Here is a 20,077-nt window from a genome sequence, read left to right as displayed (position 1 = left end):
TAATTATAGGCCCCTACAGCAACATGTACGTTACAAAGTGTGTAAATGACTAAGTGAGTGTTGGAGTGGATCTCTATAAATTCTGGTGCATTCATGGGTCAGCCCGAGGAGCCTATGGCCCCTGGCACGGTCACCCTGCCTTGGCCCTAGGTGGTCAGCGGCTTACATGATGTGATCCGGTCGCCCTGGTATGCCGAGGTGCGCATGCCCACTAAGAGGACGCAGCGGCTCCATGTGTGTTGAGGCGCATTATTTGGCAACAGACGCGGCAGTGGGGAGGGCCGAAAAAAAGAGGATATCCCCTGGATTTCTAAAAAGCAACGATTTATCGAGGTTAACTGCAGATTTAACACTCCCTGGTCGGCCATCGGCGAAGAAGGGGCAACAAAGCGACAGAGTAAGTTGACAGAGGTGAAGCCGAAGTTTTTTAGTTGGCGGATCGGGGGAGCCTTTTATTCGGAGTCGTCGAGAGAAGCCAGGTCTTCCTCCACCTATCTGTGACGATAAAGAAGCTGATGGGCTGTTGAAAAGTAACACTTCTCCGCAGAGCCAAAGGTTGAGCACCGGGGAGAAGAGGAGGAGGGGAGGGGGGTCGCTTACTCAGCCAAAAAATACGTTATTTTACGTTTCTGACACGTGCCAGTGTGTAACTGTGATCCCTGTACTTGATTTTGTGCGCTAGAAGTCGTTCAATGAGGTAAGGATTACAACGTTACATCGCCAGGGGCTCTCCGGCGGCAGGCTCAGTCCGTGGGCCGGTCGATGAATTTTATGAGTTCCGACTTGGTTTCTCTCCTCGGGAGGGGACACAGGTAAATAGTGCCGATGAGGTTCCTACAGTCTCACTTTGGAGGCAGCGGGGTTAAAGTTTTTGTCCCATTTTGGGCTGATGCCTGTCCCGCATCGGGGTACAGCGAGGTCAGCGGTTCGGGCTCGGTTCTGGCTGTGTGGGTCATGTTCACAAGCATCTGCCCGGCACAAAGTCTTTTACTACTTTGACTTTGGTCCCCCGGCAGCCGTTTGCCAGTTATGAACGTTTTTCACGCCAGCTGAAGTGGCTTCGTGTTATTGTTTGTGCGATGTAGCTAATGTTAGCTCGCTAACTAATAACGCGTCCAGCTCCTCTGAGGCGGCGTCAATAATGAGAAAAAGCCGGCTATTTGCACATGTAGTGTGGGCTGGCTTTAGTTTTTAAAGGGCTGACTGGGGTTTGGATGGTGTACTGGGTGGTGTAACGTTAATGGTGGACGCTTCTGCCAGCTTTAAGCCCCTTGGCACCAGTGTTGGTTCTGCTATCTGGTAGCTAATCTTCCTACTTCTCTCTGTGACAACCGTAGTCTTCCTCCTCTTAAAGCTGAACACACACACACACTGACACACACCACACACACTGACACACACACACTCCCCCTCTCCCATACAGGCACGCACACACTTCCAGCTACCACAGCCACACGAGTTCAGGACAAAGCTGTGGCTCAGGATGTTTTCCATTAAACCCAGTTATAATGTAACTTTTCTTACCAGTTTAACGCCAGTATACTGGGAAGCACTAACAATTAAATATGAAGACGGGTGTTTGCTCTCTGAGTGTTGACGTAACCTTAAACAGCATTTAAATAACGTAGTGAAGAAAATGCGATTATTTGCTTTGATTTACAACATTAAGGTTTAATTTAATAATGTATGTGCTGTCATTAGCTTGCTGCTTTCTTATCAAAGTTTATAACTTTGGACTTTAGCGCCCATAATCAACCATAAAATATGTAAGGAGTGTTTAGACTAATAATGGTTGCTATACGCTGGTTAATTTAGTAGAGCACTTGATTTAGAGCTTTTGTAAATGCTGCCAATATAAATCATGTTCATTTTTTCTTATATGCTGATTATAATTTATTCACACCTTTATCACAAAATATTAGAACATTTTGATCCAGCCAAGTTTCATCAAATAAAGCACCCATCTCATTTCCCCAGTAAAACAGTCCAAAATCAAAAGATTTATATAAAAGTTGGAAAGTGGAAATCAATTTTCCAAGATGAAAGTGAAGTAAGTGTGCAGTCCCTGTAAAGTGGGAATATTACGGGGTAAAGAGCTCTGCTGTTGGGTGACTTGATTCCCTCTTTGTGGTGCTCTAGAATGAACCTGCAGTTGTTCATGAAAACAAAGGCCTGGCAAAGTGTTATTTGCATGTTGACAATATGTGGCATTGTTATTAAACTACTGTGAAGAAAGGACGTGTCCTTTCGTGGCGGTGCTGTCTAAAACCGAGCAGAGAAGCAGAGAATGTTTTGACACAGGGGCTGCAGAGCTACCTGTTATAACACAAGTTGTCCATCCAAGGGAGGATGCGATGGTAATCCTACACTATGACTGTACTCCATGTATTAAAATTACAGGAGCAAGTGAGTCACAAAGTGCTCAGAAGTTTCCCCCTTGTTTTTCAGAGAGCACTGTTGCAATGATCACACACACGACTGATCCAGAGTAGTTGTGTAATCAGCCACTGTTCTGGAAAAGAGTCGTCTGCTGGCCACATTTTAAGCTGCTGCACATGATTGCTGGGGTCACAGGGCAGCTGTTTGGCCAGGCCTTAATGACTGCATCAGATATATAGGCAAGTATTTGCTGTCAAATTGACATTTTCTCCCTATTCTGTGAATTCTGTGTTGTTAGCTGATGAGTAAAAGCCTGGATTGTGAAGACTTAAAGGTGTTTGAGCAGGCAAGCCTACTGCATACGTGCTAGCTTTGGTTCTTTGACGCCATCATCGCTGCCACTTGTTATTCTCACATATGCATCCAGGTAATTGATAAGAAGATACTACTGGTTTAGCCGTTTTGCAAGGGAGTGTGTCTGTGTGGTTGCACAGTGTCCTGAAAATCCACAGGTTTAAGGTCCGTCAGTGGGTAAATAAAATGCTGAACACACTCTGTACATGCAGCCAGATGTCAGCGATGGTGGAGAGTAAGTCTGCCAGCCTGAGTAAAGGGGGATTGAGTGACTGACAGTTGACATGATCCATGAGTGACTAGATAAATAACTGCCTGCGGGGCGGGGAAGAAAGACACTCAGCAGAAAACAAGACAGGCGCAGATAAACTGTAGATTCAGGTGAGTGGCACCCTGATAGTGAGAGCAACATGATACCAGATTAAAGAACGTGCATTCTGTGTCGGTGAAAGCCACACTCTTCAGGAGTCAAGATCCCGCGCAGGACTACATGGTAATGTGATAATTGTTGATTAATTACACTGCAGGTGTGAAGGGGCGAATTGATTCAACACTTGGTAAAAATGTCTGCAGGAGTGTTGCCAATCTGATGTGATGTAAATAAGCAAGTAAGAATGTTTTTTTTGCCATGTTTATGGATTTTTGCAAGCTTTATTTAAGAAACAGCATCTTAAAGGTTTTTCTTATGTTGCTGCACTATATTGAGTACTATTTTTACCCATCAATACATTATACTTGATGAAAAACCTGGAGTGTAAATACAGAGGTTTTTTCTTTTGGTACAACTTTATCAAACAGAAGCCACATTCAGACAGAATTTATTTTTACGATAGACTGTTTATTCATGCTCACTTCCTTGTTGGTTAATTTGTGCCATGTAAAGTTAGATTCTTTATGTCCCCAAGCTACCAGATCTCAGCCTATCATGAAGAAACAATGTTTATGAAGTGTACGGTCTGTGCAGTTCATGTGATATGACGATTGAAGCCAACTTAATAACAGTGAAATAGTGCAGGAAATGTGTACTATAGGACTCAGCAAGCAAGTGACAGAAGTGTCACCAACCCCTACTGTAAAGGACCCAGCTGCATTCTGGGAAGAAGTAATGGAAAACAATGCATGATGCCCAAACTGAACCATAACCACCTTTTGAATTATGTCCAAAGTGTTGATTTAACTTTAAGGAGAACTCACAGAAAATCACTTTTGGAAAAAAAGTGAAATTTGAACACAGCAGTATTCTAACAAACGGCACGTCACCATAACCAACACCTCATTGCACTGCACAATAGCATCTTCAGCGTGTCGCTAAATGGAGTTGGGGGATTTCCATCTCATTTGAATATTTATCAGGATTATATTGTGTAGAGAGGTGATTGCACGATGAAATTCTAAGAACTACTCATAAAGTAGGCAGAAATAGACGGTGTGCCTCTTTTTCCTGTTACGTGTGTTAGCTAAGCTGCTGGTGTGTCAAGTTTGTGTCATCATTATTTGCTGGTCTGTCATGTTGAGTGCTTTCACTTTCAGCTGCTCTCTGAGGTTTTGCACAGGGTTGCTCGTGATGTGGAGTTTTTGGGTTGTTGGAGGTTTGAGGATCCACTGTGTGTGTGTGTGTGTGTTAGTGTGTGAGTGTGTGTCAGGGCCAGACAGATATGTGTGTAAAGTGCCATGGAGATGAAATGTGAAACCTGTCAGCCATTCAGATCCCTGTTACAAAGATAGGGTCAATGTCCCTGTAAGGTTTGGAGAGTGTGTGTGTGTGTGAGTGTGTGTATGTGTGTGTGTGGGGAGGGTTCTTTGTCTAACTTTTTCCCCCAGCATCATTTCACAGCTTTATGCATCAGAACTCATACACACACACACTCTCCTCCCTTCTCACCAACACACTCTCTTGCCCCCACCTCAGCAGGAACACACACAACCTCACTATATAATGGCCGTCAGTGTAACGTCTGCTCCAGTACCTGAAGGGTTAAAACTGGCTTCAGCTTCTCTCTCAGTCATACACACACACACACACACACACAGACAGTCTCACACACGCACAAGTCGACCGGTTTAAACCAGTTCTTAGGAAAAGTGCTTTGTGTGTCCCACTGAATCCTGGGAAGGGTCATGTCATGTGTGTCTCAGTGATGTCAGAGTATTAAAAAAACTTGGTCAGCTCTGCGTGTTCAGATAGCTGCTCTGCGTGCTGCGTCCTGATCCTCCATGTATATGGTGTGTAGGTGCATCATGGATACACTGTGTGCTTTATACTCGCCGCCATCACGTCCTGAGAGCAGGAAGGGGAGGGGGCTGAAGCGTACAGTGTGTGTCACTGAGAAGTAGTAGGTTGTAAGGGTTAATTGTAGTCCCCCCCCAGAAAAACTCCTTGCTTCCTGTAGTGCATCGCTGGGCAGACTGAGGGCCTCCACAGACTTGGCAGGACTCGTCTCAGCGTCCATGCAGGAGTTTGATCCCGGACATGACAGTGCTGAGTTTCTTCTTCATTGTGATACAGAACATCACAACGATATGCATTTATGCCTATGAGTTTCACCTTCACTTTCTGTTTGCGATTCCTCAAACTTTGAGCAAATGTTTCCTGTAGTGTGCGTCACAGTCCTGCAAGTGTTTATCTGAAACAAATTTCATGATGACCAAGGTCAATGATATCCTGCTCTTGATCTTATTCTTGGTAGTATGTCTCAGAAGGCAAACGCTGTCATCCACATTCTTTCATATACCTGCCGAGTCAGGTCTTGTCTTGATCCTTCAAATTTGTTGCACTGTATATCATTTCTACTCCCATTGAGACCAAACTCAGTGTGGCTTGATTCCAGACCTCTGTGAAAAAAACATTAGAGTAAGTATTTACTGGAGTCATACTTAACCTTTAGTAACTCCGCCAAGGAGTCTGTTTGTTTGTCTGTGAACAACTAGCTCAAAAAGTAATAAACAGAATGTAATGAAATTTTCAAAAAATGTTTGAAATGGGATAAGGAAGAAGTGATTACATTTTGGAGGTGATACCAATCACCGTCTGGATCCAGGACTCTTTTAAGGGATTCTTTATCATTGTGAGATAGGGCTGTTTTCACCATATGTGTATATAACTCCACCATAAATGGTCGGATTGCTTTGCAAAACAATACAATACAAGGTCACCATAATTTCTGACAGATGTAAAAGTATGATCCAGATCCTGGCAATATTCTGGATACTAAGATCTGGAATATGAAATATGTGCTGGGTCATCATAATTTTCAACACTGTCAGGAAACAAATTGTACAAACCTGCATCTAACACCAAATTGTAGCAGACAGTCTGCTGAAAGGAAGTATAACATTAAAGTTGGACTAAAGTGTTACGTGACAATCACAATATGCTTTGTGGAGGTCTACGCTTCTATTTTCTATATGGTTGCATATTACTTGCTGCATTACTTTCACTTTTTTTGATGCAAATCAAAAGGTTTTTACACCACTCACTGCAGTGGACAGCGTACGCAGAGTTTTTGAAGGGCAGAGATGAAATGAAAAAAGAGGCACATACAGCATGTGCTCACCACTGAAGAGGGCACTAAGTTTCGTGTGTTTTAAGGGCACTTTAGTGTGCATTTTTGCCTCCCAGTAGAACACTGTAGCGCTCGTTTTTTCTTGTAAAAAAGCATTTAGCATGCATTTTAAAACAACTGGGCCGTGGTGGTGTGGCAGGAGGGCTCTCATCCAGGTTTTGCATAGGAGGTGATGTAGAAAAGAGCCAGAAATTAGAACAACTCCAAAACCCTATTGGAACAGTTGTATAAATGAATGCAATTATAGTTGCTTAGCCACTGTTGTTTTCCTTCATGTTATTTTAGCTCAGCCTCATGTACAGACCTACGTGTGGCACTGATGACGTAATACATACACATCAAAACTTTAGCTTACTTCTTTCCTGATGCTAAAGCCATATCAATTCCATTTTAACTATGTGCTGGGTTTAAGTAAGCCAAAATTAGTTTTAACACCAAAGTTCCTCTTCCACTGTTTTTCCAGAACGGTGTGTTTGTTTTAGAGGAGACCCCTGTAGATACGTTGGGATGTGAGTGACAATCACTGAAGAGTCTAAAGCACTTTTTTATGTTGTGAGTCTGAACCAGTGCTGTAACAAAGCTCTTCCATCACCATGCCTTTGTACTTTAATATTGATCCTGCACTGGCATAATATTGGTGTCCTAGTGTGTGTGATTTAACATTGTGTTACAGTGTTGTGGAAGCACAAGGGTGAACACACAGTGGGAGCTGTGTGTGTGTGTTTCTACCCCACCTCACCTCTTGCCTGTGTGATGCCTCTGTTACTTGCTCAGATGCCAGCACAGGGGGACGACATCCACACTTCTGTGACATTCATAATGAGGGCAAGACGGTTACAGGGGCGTAAATACCCCGCTTTCGCTGGGCTGTATGAATAGGGCTGTTGAGAGAAGCTTCAATGTTTTCAATCTGCAATGAACCACTTCACTACGTGTGCGCTGATGTAGACTGAAGTGCAGGAACTTGACCAATAAATACAAGTTGTCTCTGGCTGGAAAAAACGTTTTGTTTGAAATGATGTTGATCATGTCTGAGGCAGTTTTTTCCTCCAACAAGGATTTGTTGAAGCTTTCTTATTTGACACTAAAGCGATAAGTATGTTTCTGTGTGCTCCTAAAATGATTCTGCTTACAGTGTGGTTGTGTAGTTATTTGACTGGTGTGTCTAGGGGGGAATTTACTGCCCAAGTCCACTATTGATGAAAAGTACTATTGACCAACCTGTAGTACACGTGTTCATTGTTACTGCACAGGATTATGAAGTCATGGGAACATGACAGATGCATCTTTTAACTCTGATATGGAAAGTGCATTAGACACAGCCCTGTAATTGGCCATTATCAAACCATAAAAGTAATGATGTATTGACCTGTGTGGTTTACCATCTCTGTGTCTCCTCTTCCATGTCTGACTTGACGGACAGGGATTCAGAGTGGCAAAGGGTTCTGGGTTAGGGGCAATGCTTGTCTCTAATGGTGCAAATCTGTGACAGGACGAGCAGCTGTAACTCTCACCACAGCTGGCACGGCAGTTTCTGAATGGGCTGCATTTTAATACACAGGGTACATCAGGCTGTACTGGTTTTGTTGCTTTTTGGTGCTCAGCTCAAGGAAAGTGAAATTAAACTCATGGAAATATGTTTTAAATACTTTCTCATACTCACATATACTGCAAAAATACATTCAGTCTTAAGATGTTATGAGCATTAACAGAAATCAAGCTTCAGTTAATTTTGGATACTGAATGTCTCGATGGTGTTTGGTGTCTCCGTGTAGGATTTTTTCTGTCAAGAAGCTCTTGTTTTGCAGTTACATCCAGCACTAATTTTTCTCAGTTTACCCTTTTTTGGCTTTTGGTTCAGACTGAAATGTGGATAATTAGATGTTTTGGAGTCCCACTTGAGTCACCGTCTTCATCACGTGACCTAACTAATCCAACATGTTTTGTCTGGGGGCCATTTTAGTCACCCTGTGTCCCTTACAGCTGATTCAAGGTCAGTTTTGTCTACTGTGGTTATAGCCACATACTGAGCATAATGGCTGACGTCAGGGTAATGTAGAGCGATGGTTCTGGGCTATACACAGATGAATAAGTCCACCTCCTCACAAAAGTAGCATCAGTCATCTCCTCTGTTAATAAAAAAATGTGTGAACCTTGTGCACATCTTCTAGATAAAAAGCTAACGTAAATAGTACTTTTGTATTCAGCCAGTGTTACTTAGACAATGACTATGTCTTCATCCTTGACATCTAAGAAACATGCCAATTTCCTCCCTCTTGAAACCTTTGCAAATCATGAATGCAGCTTTGACAGCACAGCTCTGTGTATCCTTGTGAAAGTTGCTCATTGACATGAATAACAAACTAAAACTAAAATGATCTCCCTTGTAGCATTCGTATTGTATGGACCATAAATCAAGAGCATGAACTTAAAAGTATTTGGGTGTGGAATAGGGTCAGGCCCAGTGGTGTAACTAGTTAACAGCCTCCAGTTAACAACAGCCTCTTGTTGAAGCTGGTATTTCCAGAATGAGCCAGGTAATACACCATGTGTTGATCAAAACTGTGAGGGCCTGTGTCCACCTGCAGGTTTTTGTTCTCATACTGCCCACAATCTCAGCTTCACAGATTTAAACATCTGCTTTAAATTGCTCTGTTTGTTCAATTTTCCCTCTGGTTTGAGATTTTGTTGTAAATGTAACAATGGAATGAAATCATGTCCTAACATGAGCAGCAGGTTGAGGCCTGGACATGACGCCTTTTAAAGATAAGACAAGTTGTTTTCTCCTCTGCTTGTGTTGTTGTCTGGTCTATTATGAGGGGTCGTTTACACAACAACAGTTTCGGGTTAAATGCAAAAGTTTTGTTGCAAACTTTTGAAAACAGCCTCCAGAGTGGGAATTTCTGAAACGCTGCCGACACCGTTGCTGTGTAAAGAGTAAGACGGCGTTTTCAGTGGAAATGCTGATGTCACTTCGAGCTAGTGCTGACAACAGGACAACAATACCGTTGTTAGGATCTTCGCAAACTACCATGTTGTGTTTGTGCTGCTCAATCTGTTTTTAACAAAACTTCATCTGTTACTCCACTTTTGCACTTCGTATTCACCAATACACCAGATGATCTTGACTCTTCTTTGGTAGAGATCTACCAAAAGCTGCTCCTGGACAAGACAGTTATAGCGCCACCTACTGGCCTGGCATGCTTACTACAGGGTTTTTAGTCCCTCAGCATTCCTGTGTAAACACAGATTTTTTTCACTGCGTTTTAGTGTTTTCAGATGAAACGTCGTGTAAAAAGGGCTGATGGCGTTTATGCACTTATTGAAATGCTCAAAGCGTCTATATTCATTTTGTAGGGCTTCAGTAATTAATTTCTGTATTTTGTAGAATCACACATTCAACTTGGATGGTGTTTAAATGTATAGAGAGACTTTAACTTGAATATTTTTTTTCTTATCTCCAGGGGATGTCTGAGGAGGCTGTCCGCCAGACACGCAGCCAGAAGAGGGCGCTGGAGAGAGAGGCTGCTCCTCAGTCGGCAGAACCAACGAATGATGACAGTGAAACTAAAAAGCCTAAATTGGACTCATCTGAACCCACAACACACACACAAATCAAACCTACACCTGACGCTGGACTTGATCACGACGATAAGAGCCCGGCTAAGGATGAATCAGAACTCGGGAAGGAGCAGGTGAAGGAGCAGGTGAAGGAGCAGAGCAGATCGCCGATATCTTTAGAATTACCTCTGGCCTCCCAGACAGAAAAGGATGATCTGGTGCGGACCCCGAAACATCAGACAGTTGAACCCCACTCAGATTATCGGACTGATAGCAGTGACAGGGACAAGGAGAGGACAGAGCCAACTATGGATACAAGGAGTCGGGTCCGACCAGCAGAGCCCAAGGTTGCCAGTGGCATGCTGGCTGCCGGAGAGGTGAAGGCGACCATCAAAGTGGAAGTTCAGACGGGGGAGCAGCCTGTGGATATGAGAACCTCCAGAGGGTGAGAGGCAGTTTGTAGTGAACTCTCCTCTGATGTGACAACTGTGGAGATTTAATGGTGTAATACACAGAAAACTTCACGCACCCAAAAGTTTTCTGCTTTGTATGAAACAGTGAAATCTACTTAAAAATACTTTTTCAGGTGAAAATCCACTGAAGAGGGTGTAAAAGTGCAAACATGTCACTTATTTTGAGTCTTTAAGAGACTTAAAAATGTTAAAAGTTACTTCTGTGGTTGTTTGCGTTTTAAAGTTGAAAGGAACAGGGTGCGAGTCTTTTGTCCACAAAGGTAAAAACTTTTATCTTCCTGCCCACCTCCATTTTCCCCCCACTCACCACCTGAACCCTAAAACTCCCCTCACACAAAATGAAGCCGTGTGTCACAATCCAGTTCCAGCCGGTTGTTGCCATGGTTTCCACAGTGGAAGGAGCGGTGAGGGGAGGGGGGTGGAGGGGGGCAGTGAGTGTGTCACGTGATGATGACTTGGAGGTCATGTGACTTCTTTGGAAGAGTAGTGATTAATCCACAGGAAGTGATGATGGCGCTAAGCCCTGTAGAGAGACACACACACACACACACACACACACAGGAGAGACTGACCTCATAGTGTTATAAGTTGACTTTTATGACTTTGTATTCGTCATAGAAATACATCAGCTACGTGATCATACAGAGGAATCATTTTTAGAGGAACTTTACCTCAGCTCTTCTGTTCCTCTTCACTACTAGTCACAGAATTTAGGTCATCTACTCTCACAGTTTAACTAGTCGCTTTACAGGAGAGGCTATATGTGTGCATAGTCATGTCGACAGAAGACTGGGTCGAGCCAAACAACCCCCTGAGATTCCCACCATGCTTTAACGTCCTTAGCGTGCTTTAATGATGTATGTGTGCTCCCACTTTAGAAGCAAGTCTTGCACACCTATCCTGCCTTGTTACGATTTCTTGTCTCAGCAGGAAATGCCCTGGAACACCCAGAGCATTATGTATCTGAGACCTTAACTTTCCTCTTTGTTTTGAAGCGAGACAGTAAATGCTTTTTCTGTGCTGCTTGTTTTTGTTGAGAAACCTTTCAACATTTTTAATTTAGAACATGAAAAGACTGAACATATGTGTATTTGTGGTATTTGATGTACAGAAATATGCAGTGGGATATTAGAATATCCACAATTTATTCCTATAAGGATTCATGAATAACTGAAGTCCTGTTAATAATGATTACTGCAAAGTTCATGCAAAGCGAGCTGTGTATTAGACAAGCACCAAACTTGTTTTTCTGCTTTTTCTTGTTTTCAGATGTGTATTTGTTTTCATTCTGTCAGTTTCTTTTAAGTATTTGATCAGGTAGATTCATATTTTTTAAGCTTTTTAATTAATGCTTGATTTGTCATACGCTGTGATATGAAATGTTTGTGTTCAGGAGTATAAAAAGAGAGAAGCGCGCCCCATCTCCTGAAGATGACGACGTCATCATCCTGTCAGATAACGACTCCCCGAGTCCACCAATGAACGGCTTGAGTCATTTTAAGGAGCTCGACACAGACCTGCTCATGGTGAGACTCAACTATATTTTGCTTTGATAAATATAGAAACTTAGACACGTGCTAATTTCAAAGATGAACATGAGCCAGAAATCATTTGTTAGTACTGACTTAAGGAACAGTTTGGGCTCAATCAGTGAATACTTTTAGAGTTTGATTTTTGTTTTTTGTAATGTGAGTGTTGCTAAATGTTACGATCTGTTGGGTACAGAAGAGCAGTCCAGCTGAGAGGGAGCGCATCATAAAGCAGCTGAAGGAGGAGCTGAGACTGGAGGAGGCCAAGCTGGTGCTGCTGAAGAAACTCCGACAGAGTCAGATACAGAAGGACACGGTCCAAAAGGTAACAGTCAGTGACCAGGATCAGACTCTAATACACGGCCCTTTGAGGATGAAGGTGTTTATGAAGGGGGCAGGCACATACTATGTCTAATTATCTGTCATTGTTCATAGAGGGTATGCACCTGATGTCACAGCAAGCAGAAGTCACTGTGGTTACGCCCGCTGAGTGTCTAAAAGAGGGAGATGAGTGGCAACATTGGCTTGGATACGGTCTAAACTCCAGAATAGAATCAAAAAATGGGGAAGAGCTGTTGATTGATTGAACAAACATATCTAAAAAGCTATCTTTTGACAGGCTAGAATAGAATAGAACTTCATTATAACAAGTACAACAAAAATGAAGTCACAGCAGCAATCAAGAAAACAAAAGTAAGAAAGTGTACAGAAAGTGCAAAAAGGTCCATAAGAAAATAGATGCTGACAGCTTGTCCATCATTGTCCAGTTCAGCCAGCCTCCACCTCCACAGGGTCCAGGACTGAGCTTCTTCAGCAGTCTGTTCAGTCTCTGTCTCCTGGATCCTGTCTGCTCACAGCAGGTGAAGTTCTTCCAATGTGGCATTGGTGTCTGATGTTAGCTCCTTTAGCCATCTCTGTGAATACCATGATGCTACTCTGCCCTCTGGTATTCCCTCCGTTGCTGGGTTAGCACAGCTAGCTCGTCCATCTTATTGGAGATAAATCTTACATTCCCGATGGAAGGACAGGTCCATGTCATCACTTCTTAGCTCACACCTGAGAACCAGCACGTCGTCCTCACCTCCTTCTCCTCACCTTGTGGGGAAACATCAGGCCTTACACCAGTTAGCATTGACATGCTTCAGGCTGCTAACAGTTGATTTCACATGTAAACAATGCAGCCATGGATACATGTAGGATCTCCAGACAAACACAGGAGAAAAAGTAGTAAAAATATCACTGAAACCACAAAAAGTTTGGTGTCCATGACCAACAAATGAACCATACAAAGTAATGATCCACTCCAAATACAAAGATTACGAAAAAGAGACAAAAAAAATGACAAGATACGGACAAAGAAGAGAGAGCTGATGCAAAAGGCAGCCATAGCCAACAGGGCGGCGTCTAGCAACTGAAAGACAAAGAGAAGAGAAACTGATGGATCGCTGCAATTCACAGAAACAAATCTCTAAATGCTATATTTTTCTTAACTGAAACATTTTTATCTTTGTGTGATTATGAACCTTGTGCCCAGCATGACTGGTAAACCAACTCAAACTGAGGCTAACACAGTTTTCCAGATAAGAGGGAACTCCAGCACAAACTGCTGTAGCTGTGCTGTATAAAGTAATTGATATTAACCATAATCAAATACCATCGCAAAGACTATACATCTATTAATAATAAGGTCTATGTTAAATACCAAAAGTAAAAATAGATAATATGTATATCCACTTGGGTCAGTCCACTGTATACTGTAAATTGAACTGTGTAGAGGCTTTTGTAGCTTTCAGGCTTTACATTGAGTGTTTTCCTGATGTTGAAATCAGGTACAAATAAATGTCAGGATATAATTCCTGGTCAATGTTCGTGGACCCCTGGTTCTTTGGTAGCTTTAACAAATCAATGTCCAGTCGAACTCTCCTTAATTTCATGTCATATTCTACATTTTTCCCAGTCTTGCTGTGTTTACTGCTGCTCATCGCAATGCGAAGTGGGGTTTGTTTTGCCACTCAGTCCAACTGAAGTGGCTGTGTCCCAGAGGGGAAGTGACCTAAACGCATACCCTCTGTAGAAATACCAGTACTTTTATTCAGTACTTTATTTTGAATACTGCGCAGGTTGACCACAGAACTTTAGCTATAGACCTCAGGCTCAGATAGAATTTCTGTGTTGTGATTGCTTGACTGTCAGTGATCACTTTCCTTTTCTCTCTCTATCTCTGTCTGTCTGGTTGCTGTAGACTCATTCTGTAGTCTGGTGTAGACAGATGAACTGTCAACCTGTCTTTAATATCATGCAGGTTTAATGCTTACATCATGTGTAAACAGGTCACTTGTTAAACTCTTTCTCCTTTCGTTTCTTAGCCTTCTGGTCTATCTGGCTCCTCTGCTCCCCCTCCATTGATTCGTGGAACAATTACAAGCAATAAAGGCTCCCAGCAGGTAAATCAAACATGTGTATATACATTCTGTCAGTGTGTCATCACCTTTTTAATGTAATTCATCCTGATCTGATTGGCTTGTTTTTTTTTCCAACAGATTCAAACAGCAAGGAGTTCAGGCACGGTCATACCTCCGCCACTGGTGAGAGGAGGGCAGCAGGTGTCATCCAAACATGGCTCCCAGATAATAATGCCGCCTTTGGTGAGAGGGGCACAGGTGAGTCATGAGGAAACGTTGTCACTGTGATCACCATGCAAAGGTATTTGAGCAAGCGAAAAGCTGCAGGGAGAAACTTACTGAAATCTTAGGACTCATGCTGTCTCTTCTCACCTCTCCCTCTGTGCCCTTTGCCGTGGTGTTTTTGATGCCCCTTCCTTGTCTGCCACTACCTGCGTCTGTGATGTCCCTCCGTGTCTTCCCTCTCATTGTCCTGGTTAGCCCATCTCTGTATCTCCACAGCAGATCCAGGCTCTCCGCCAGCAACAGCAGCAGCAGTTGGCTGCTTCTGGAGGCTCGGGACCCCCTCCTCTGCTGCTGGGTCCAAAGACCTCGGCCCCTGCAGGCCAGGGCCAGAGGGGAATGGTCCAACCAGGCCTCATCAGAATAGGCAGCAGTGCTACCACACTGGTCAGTATCTCAGTATCTACATGAAAAACTACCTTTGGACCACTGTAATGCATATTTTCTTTTTTACTACTGTTACAAGCTGAGGTTTGCATTTTTTACAAGACGATGCAAAATGGTGTTACTTTCATTATTACATTGTTGAGCTAGTTTACATCTTGTTTACGACCTCAACTTTAATTGATCCAACATTTTTCCCAAGAGAGGTCGTGCACTACACCTCGAGGTAGCTAAATGCCTTCAGTGATACAGTTGCTAACATTAGTTTGAACATGGCTTGTTAAACAAACTTCTGTAAGAAAAAGCAAACTGTTTGCGACTACATGTGACCTTCAGTAAGCAAAGGCTTTTGCACACCAAGTCTGTTTTTTTGTCCAAAACTTAGGTGCTAAAAAATAAATTTGATCCAATATTATGTCAATCATGTTTGCACACTTGATCCGAAACTTTCGTCTGTCATTATTTTTTCGGAACAGGTTTGATTTTTGTGTTTTTTTTACATCCGCCATTGTTTGGTGGGTAGTTCGACAGAGATGCTGTAGGCTGACGTATTTACTCTACACATTTTGGATGATGTTTAGATGATGAATGAAAATGTGTGTGTGTGTGTTTGTGGTGGTGTGTCTGTTAGCCTGACAGCCACTGCCCAGGATCAAATGCTTGATCACTGCTTGATGATTCCATTTTTCTCCTACTGTGAATTTTTGCAATCAATCCAAAATAAACGCATCGGATTCAGTGTGCAAGGTGTCTGTGCATGACGTTTCTTTGTGATTACGGATCCAAAAAACGCATCTGAAAAAAACGTACTCAGTGTGCAAAGACCTTCAGTTACATGAATTCTGAGAATTACATTTTGAAGCTGTTAAGTCCATAGTTGGGTAGTCGTCTTCCATTTGAGCCTTGTGAATGGTTGCTGAATTGTTGAACAGGGTCCAAATGACTCACATGACACGTCCCGTGAACAAGTCAAAGAGATTCAACCTGGTGTTGAATCCTGTCTTACTCTTTCCTGTCTCTGCTTGTTTTCAAAGGGCTCTCCATCGAGTTTAAAGGGCTCTTCCTCAGGAAGCGCTGGCCTGTCTGTGATTAGTGTGAATGATTCTCCAGCCAGTCGCCAAGCAGCAGCTAAACTCGCCCTTCGTAAACAACTGGAGAAGACCTTGCTGGAGATACCACCTCCAAAACCGCCTGCCCCCGAGTTTAACTTCCTGCCTTCTGCAGCCAATAACGAGTTCATCTACCTGGTGGGACTGGAGGAAGTGGTACAGAATCTGCTGGACACCATCCACAGAGGTGAGTAGGACTTCAGTGATTATGCCTTTTTTGATGTAAAGATTATTATCAGTCAGCTTATCAAACATAAATAACTGACTTATGTAATAGTGGGCATCAATCTTGTATTCCTGCTTGAACTGAGGTGACTCACTGCCTTCATTTATGGTATCGAACATCATATTAATGATTTTTTTTACTGCTGGTTGTACAAAAAAAAGGCAATTTAAGACAAAATTTTGCTAATTAAAACACAAAATGTATCCCTGTTCAAAGAAAAAACTTAGTTTCAGCTCTGCGTGTTATATCTAGAAGTCCGATCTGTAATCTAGCTGGCTCTAATGTCTGTCCTGCTCATTTTCAAGAGTCAAAGAACTGTGTCTGTCCTTTTCCAACCAGTGTTTCTTTGTTCTACTTCTCTCTTCATCTAGGAAAGACAGGAGTGACAATGTCCAAGCCCAGTGTCAGAGACCCCTACATCTGCACCCAGTGCAACACTGACTTCACTTGCCGCTGGAGGCAGGACAAGACAAAAGGCGGGGCAGTCTTCTGTGAACAATGCATGTCATCCAATCAGAAAAAGGCTTTAAAAGCAGAACATACCAGCCGGCTGAAAGCAGCGTTTGTCAAAGCACTTCAACAAGAGCAGGAAATAGAGCAGCGTATTCTTCCTCAGACATCCTCAACCATCAGCCACAGTAGCTCCTCTTCCTCTTCATCATCTCTGAAAGCAGAGCAGCTGGTGTCTCAGCAGCTGAAGCAGGCTCAGGCCAGAGCCCTCCAGCACCACCACCAGGCGAGTCGGGGAACCAACATACTTCACCATCACTCCATCAAGCAGGTAGGAATCAGTTATTTTCAGGGTTATCAAACTTTTCTTTTTAATTTTTACTTGATTGCTAAATTTTGAAGGTTTATATTGATTGATCAGACTTCAATTGGATATTTGCTATTTTATTTATAGTTATTATTTTGCATTTGAAAACAGTTTGTACTTTCGAATTAACAAAGCAATTCTTATACATGTCTTAGATGTCTTAGATTTATTGTTTGAATAAATTCTGCTTCACCAGTGGGGGTTGAGACCATGACCTGTAGGCAGGAGTAAGGATGGGTATTGATAAGATCGTATTGATACCAATGCCCTTATCAATTCCACTTGTTAATCCAATTCTTTATTGATTTCTTATCAATTCCTCCTGTGAGTACAAAAAGTAACTTTACAGGTTTTCTGTGTCAACATTTTATTAAATTTATAAGGAAATACGTTAACAAAGAATTAATGAATGTGGATATCTCTGGACTAAATCAAGAAAAATAAGTACAAACTGCACATCACATGAGGACGACCTGACGTCTGGTCACTCCAGGGTAATGTAAAGAATCTTTAGGGGAACTGGCTTAAAGACTACTGGTGTTCATGGATTGAGCTATTTCTTATTGATTATTAACAGGAACTGGTTATCAATATCCATCCCTAGGAGTGAGACAGCTTTAATTTGCAGAGTCTGTGAAATGCAGTGTTAATCTCTGAAAAGGATGAGACAACACAGCAATAAATTTAAGTCTTGAATTGTTTTATCACCAGAAATGCCCTCACAGTAACCCTAACCTTCGTCTCACCCCTTCAGAGCTCCCAGGGCCAACTTTCCCGCAGTGTCTCATCAGTAGGGGTGAGGGGTGTCCCCCACTCCTTCTCCTCCTCCTCCCAGCTGCAGAGCGCAGTGGCGGCCGCGGCTTTGGTTAGCCGGCCAGGTAAGCACGCCAATGTTTCCCACCGCTCTGTCCAGAGTTCAAAGGTGAGCAGCAGTGGGATCGGCGGCCGCAGGAATGTCAGCGGGGGTAGTTCCTCATCCACTGCATGGAAGAAGCAGAGCAACAGCAACACAGGTAGACTCACATCAACACCTGCGCGGCTCTGGCCCCTGACACCTGCTCTATTTCAAATTCCTGTCTGGTGCAAAACCAATAATTGAATGTTGGGTTTAGTGTAAACAATTGTAATCCAATGTAATCTCCCACACTTAAACGTAAAAAGAGTTAAGGAAAGACACGCTGGAAGAAATGTGTGTGGCCAGGCCAATCCCACTACCCAGCCCTTTCCCTGTCAGTAGCCACAGTTACATGAGGAGTTTTTCGTCTTTCCGAATTGAATCTTTCTGAATGACTTTTTCTGAAAATAATAGTATACATGGAAAAGAATATTCCAATCTCTGGTCTAAATGCGCCGCTATTATCAAACAGAATAGTCAATGGAGCATGTGCAAACAAACATAAACAAACGTAAACAACAGATTAAATTTCCATACGGATTGGCACTTTTCTTTCAGAATGAGGTCTATAAAAAAGTTAAATTCTTTCCGTTTGAGCAAATAAACCGAATGCAAGCAGAATATTTGGGTCCATGTATACCTGCCTAGTGATCTCAGTCTTTCTGGGTTTAGTACCAGATTGTTTATTCCTCAGTGACTGTTAATTATTTTGTTATTCTCCTGACCAGAAATCTGATAAAACCGATCCTCTGTCTCTCTGGGTGTTATTGGGACACGGTGGCTTTATGTTCAGGGGCTTTGTCCAATCACTGCTTTTTCTCTCAAACTGAAACGACACCAAACTGATCAAAAGCCCCATGTTTGACCTGCTGCTCTGTGTTTTGATTACAGGAGTCACTATGGCCTATGTGAACCCCAGCCTGACAGGTCATAAGACGTCGGCTACCGTTGATGCTCGCCAGAGGGAGTACCTGCTGGACATGATCCCCTCCCGCTCGTCGATTTCGCAGACTGCGAACACATGGAAATAATGTAAAGAGTAGTCTTTCATCGTTAGTTTTTGTACAGGTTCCCCAACTTTGATAAGTTGGTCAATAGCTACCCCCGGAGGACTGTTAAGCAAATACAATCTCCTGAAGTGAAGAAATGTTCCATTTGTTATGATTGTTGTTTTAGTTTCCTTATTTCTTGTTGTTTATTTTGGGTTTCACTGTTCTCTGGTAATCGTGCAGAAAACATTTTGATTTGAGTGGGGCTAAGAATTCAAATACTTGAAGGGCTTCCCCCCTGGGTGCCTGTGCCCTCCAGACTGAGTGGTGAAATCATTTTTGATAAGAGGTTATATCTGCATTGAGTGCTTTGGTATAGTATGCATATTCTGTTTGAGGCTTTTAAGTCCTTTCTGCCATGATGTGGGTCAAACTGACCCGTTTTTAAACACTTGAATGGTTATAGTCATGCCCAAGAGTTCATATTTCACAAACTACACACTTGTTATAAGCAAAAACAAATCTAGTTGTGAAGTCTTAGTTTATCATCCCTTTAGTTACTTTAGGTTATTATTTTCTTTATCTTGTAAGTTATTTTTTCTTTTTTTCTTTTTTGGGGCCGATGTTTAAAACCACTCACAGTATTGTGGTTTCACAAATGAAGTCTACGCATTGTTTTCTTTTTCTTGTTCAACAGCATGCCAACTTTGAACCCCTCCACTGACTTTTCACCAGCTGAAAAAAAGCACGGTGTCATTGCTCAATTCATCTGTAACTACCATTTCCAGTTAGCTTATTTTATATTGTCAACATTGCAAGATTAATCAAGTGTCATGTCAATGCTGACAAAATTCAAAGTCTGAAGGAGCTGAATTTGCCATGTCACAGTTGATGTCTTGATTCTGTTTTATTCAGCTACAATTCCCTTCATATGCAGCCTTTATTTGTTTAAACTGAAATTTTAAAGGATGTATTACCAAGCTACAGACCCTGGAACATACAACCATCCTGATCCGTACCCTTACATACTACATCATTTCTTTGATTTTCACTGTATTGTACAAACATGTGTTCAACTTATTTGGTTTACTTTTTTCCTAGCTCCAAATGAAAT

The 20,077-nt window shown here is 42.4% G+C and overlaps 1 protein-coding gene across 7 annotated transcripts; it reads left to right on the top strand.

The window, feature by feature from the left end:
• The first annotated feature begins 210 nt into the window (after nt 1-210).
• Nucleotides 211-20,066, top strand: LOC141804466 (transcriptional repressor p66-alpha-like). 7 transcript variants are annotated; one of them, XM_074688904.1, is made up of 11 exons: nt 211-397; nt 9,761-10,302; nt 11,724-11,856; nt 12,056-12,184; nt 14,226-14,303; nt 14,400-14,519; nt 14,766-14,930; nt 15,962-16,223; nt 16,634-17,043; nt 17,834-18,092; nt 18,866-20,066. In XM_074688904.1, the coding sequence occupies exons 1-11, from the start codon at nt 233-235 to the stop codon at nt 19,003-19,005; spliced, it is 2,403 nt and encodes an 800-aa protein (XP_074545005.1). In that variant the 5' UTR covers nt 211-232; the 3' UTR covers nt 19,006-20,066. The 7 variants fall into 7 exon arrangements, with proteins under 7 accessions (XP_074545005.1, XP_074545004.1, XP_074545006.1 ...); XM_074688903.1 differs by having other exon boundaries at nt 14,763-14,930; XM_074688905.1 differs by having other exon boundaries at nt 14,742-14,930; nt 17,834-17,957.
• Nucleotides 20,067-20,077: the final 11 nt, after the last annotated feature.

Source organism: Halichoeres trimaculatus, unplaced genomic scaffold (genome assembly GCF_033239565.1).
Source record: "Halichoeres trimaculatus isolate MK-OKI-2021-1 unplaced genomic scaffold, fHalTri1.1 fHalTri1_scaffold_15, whole genome shotgun sequence".
Taxonomy (NCBI): Eukaryota; Metazoa; Chordata; class Actinopteri; order Labriformes; family Labridae; genus Halichoeres; species Halichoeres trimaculatus.
Note: the sequence above shows the minus strand (reverse complement) of the source record. Positions and strands in the feature narration are given on the sequence as shown.

Bases quoted from the DNA above. Each gene is read 5' to 3' on its own strand.
- LOC141804466 (XM_074688902.1), top strand. From the start codon at position 233: ATGTGTGTTGAGGCGCATTATTTGGCAACAGACGCGGCAGTGGGGAGG. The intron at 11,857-12,055 runs GTGAGACTCAAC...TGTTGGGTACAG, and splicing joins TCGACACAGACCTGCTCATG to AAGAGCAGTCCAGCTGAGAG. The intron at 14,304-14,399 runs GTAAATCAAACA...TTTTTCCAACAG, and splicing joins GCAATAAAGGCTCCCAGCAG to ATTCAAACAGCAAGGAGTTC.